At 51.4% G+C, this 2,360-nt stretch overlaps 1 protein-coding gene across 1 annotated transcript; it reads left to right on the top strand.

The window, feature by feature from the left end:
- Positions 1-299: 299 nt before the first annotated feature.
- Positions 300-2,006, top strand: gas1a (growth arrest-specific 1a). Its single transcript, XM_026931526.3, has one exon. The coding sequence runs from the start codon at positions 833-835 to the stop codon at positions 1,628-1,630; it is 798 nt and encodes a 265-aa protein (XP_026787327.1). The 5' UTR covers positions 300-832; the 3' UTR covers positions 1,631-2,006.
- The last annotated feature ends 354 nt before the right edge of the window (positions 2,007-2,360 follow it).

Below are 2,360 nucleotides of genomic sequence, written 5' to 3'. Positions count from 1 at the left end.
TGGTTCATTATTAGATATCCATTTCAATAAAACATGAGTGTTTATTGACAGAGTTGTTCCGGAAGCAATATCCAATTCTACTAATCACCACAGTTTGGTTTAGAATAAAAAATCGGCGGTCAGGATGATTTATAAACTGAGCACATTTTTGTGACAGAGTAACAACCTCACTCTTCGCCACGCCTTTCTGTCTCCTCTTTATCTGCCTCAGACTCCGCCCCCTCACACCCGCCCACGGTTACGTCCACAGTGACGACACTCATGTCCTGACCAATAGGAACACCCCAAACTTCCGTAGGGCTCGAAGTGGATAAAGACGAGCGGCCGTGGCGGAGGAACTGATAGGCGAGTTCCGCGCGCTGCACTTTTGTTGTTTGTTTTTGTACTGTTGTAGTGTTTATTTTCCCCACGCGTACTTAATGAAGGATGAGAAACCCACTTCCGTGAAGGCTTTTTTTTCTTCTGCAGTGCACGAGCCGTGACTACTAAAGAACGCGCTGAGTTAGAGGAGAAGAGAGGAGAGGAGAGGAGAAGAGAGGAGAGGACTGAGCTAGTGAGCCTCTGCTGCTTCCACTCAGTCTGACGGAGAGCTGTGTGAAGTGCTGCGCGTCTCAGGGAGCACAACTGGCTGAAATGGATCAGGGATCTGTTGAATAGTATCTGGTTTTAAACACTTTTACTGAGTGGAATCCCTTCTCCAGGACAAGCTGAAAACTCCAAGCGGAGTTGAATTACTTCTTGGGAAGCACGACATGGTTTGAGAGCACAGCGGAGCAGCTACTCTGAGCCCCTGACATGGACGCATGATTGGCCAGCTCTTGCCTTGACGCCAATGGCGAGGCTCGCGCGCTCAGCCCGGGGCGCCGGCTCGTACCCGTGGCCGCTCGCCTGCGCGCTCCTGTTTCTCAGCACTTGTGTGTGCGCGGGCCCGTCGTCGAGTCGCGCGCGGGGCCGTCTCGTGTGCTGGCAGGCTATTATGAACTGCCAGGCAGAGCCCGAGTGCCACTACGCGTACGGGCAGTACGTGCGCGCGTGCGACCCGGTGTTGAGCGGCCGGCGGCGCTCGTGCCCGAGCCACTGCATCGCATCCCTTGTGCAACTCAACCAGACTAAGAGCGGCCCTGCGCTGGAGGACTGCAACTGCGCAGACGACCAGCTGTGTCACGAAACCAAGCGCGCCATCGAGCCGTGCCTGCCCAGGACCAGCAGTATGGGCTGCACGGAGGCGCGGCGGCAGTGCGAGCGCGACGGACCGTGCCGCGCCGCCATGGGTGACTACCTGCAGCACTGCAGTAAGCTGTTCAGCGGCGCCACGTGCACGAACGCGTGCCGCAGCGTCATCGCGCATATGCGCCGCCTGCCCAAGGCGCAGCTGCTCGACACGTGCGTTTGCGACGGCGCTGAGCGCACCATTTGCGAATACGTCAAAGTGAGCATGCACACGCTGTGCTTCGGGATGCCGCCCGTGGTCGATAAAGAAGGATCCGGGAGCTTTAACGACGACTACGATGATGAGGAGGATGATGGAGAGGACGGGAAGGAGGACGGTCCGAGCAGCGCGGGGACGTGCGTGCGGTGCTCGCGCGCTCTTGCCGTGCTTGCACCCGTCTTGGTATTCTTACGTTTCTGATTTAAAAAAAACAACAAAAAACAGCCAGTTCAATGCAGCGTTCAATGCATTAGACTTTTGCTCACACCTGATCTGCAGCCGTTTAAATTTCTCCTTTTCTAAAGAGTACCTTTCCAAATGTACCTTTGGGTGACTTCCAAGTCCTTTTATGGCATTGCATTCACCTTTGATTATCTATGCAAATGCACTGTTCAGTAGCTGAAATGGACATCAGGAACCATGGCACAGTTTCGATATTTATTTCTGAGCGAGATCTCTACCTGGATGTGGAAGGACAGATTTCCCCAAATAAAGCAAGACTAAGCTCAGCCTGACACTACTGCCTTAAACCGAGACTGCTCACATAGAAATGTTCCTCTGACATTGTCGAGCAACACAGAAAGAGCAATTTGTATGTACACCGCAAAAAATTATTTTGTTACCTAGAGATTTAACAATGCAAAGATTTAAGCAGATAGCTTTGCACTGCCATTCTAAAACTACACAGCAAAATCTCTTATGTTAAACACACTCGAAACAGTTGGACTTTTATTGACAGTGCAGGTGTTGATTCAGCGCTGTGGGTGTTAGTCAAACATCAGGGATTTTGCTGAGTAGCTATGTAAGCTACTTTATATAAAGTTGTGATTGACTGAGAGACTGAATAACATTTCTATTAGGAATGTGTTTGGAAAGTCTTTGGCATGCTGGAATAAATTAAAAGAAGGTCGAGTGCTAGAGCGTTTGCTCA

This window comes from Pangasianodon hypophthalmus, chromosome 24 (assembly GCF_027358585.1).
Source record: "Pangasianodon hypophthalmus isolate fPanHyp1 chromosome 24, fPanHyp1.pri, whole genome shotgun sequence".
NCBI lineage: Eukaryota > Metazoa > Chordata > Actinopteri > Siluriformes > Pangasiidae > Pangasianodon > Pangasianodon hypophthalmus.
The sequence above is the reverse complement of the archived record's forward strand: the minus strand, read 5'-3'. Positions and strand labels throughout refer to the sequence as shown.

What these genes read in the sequence shown, in the direction of transcription:
- gas1a (XM_026931526.3), top strand. Translation starts at nt 833, where the DNA reads ATGGCGAGGCTCGCGCGCTCAGCCCGGGGCGCCGGCTCGTACCCGTGG.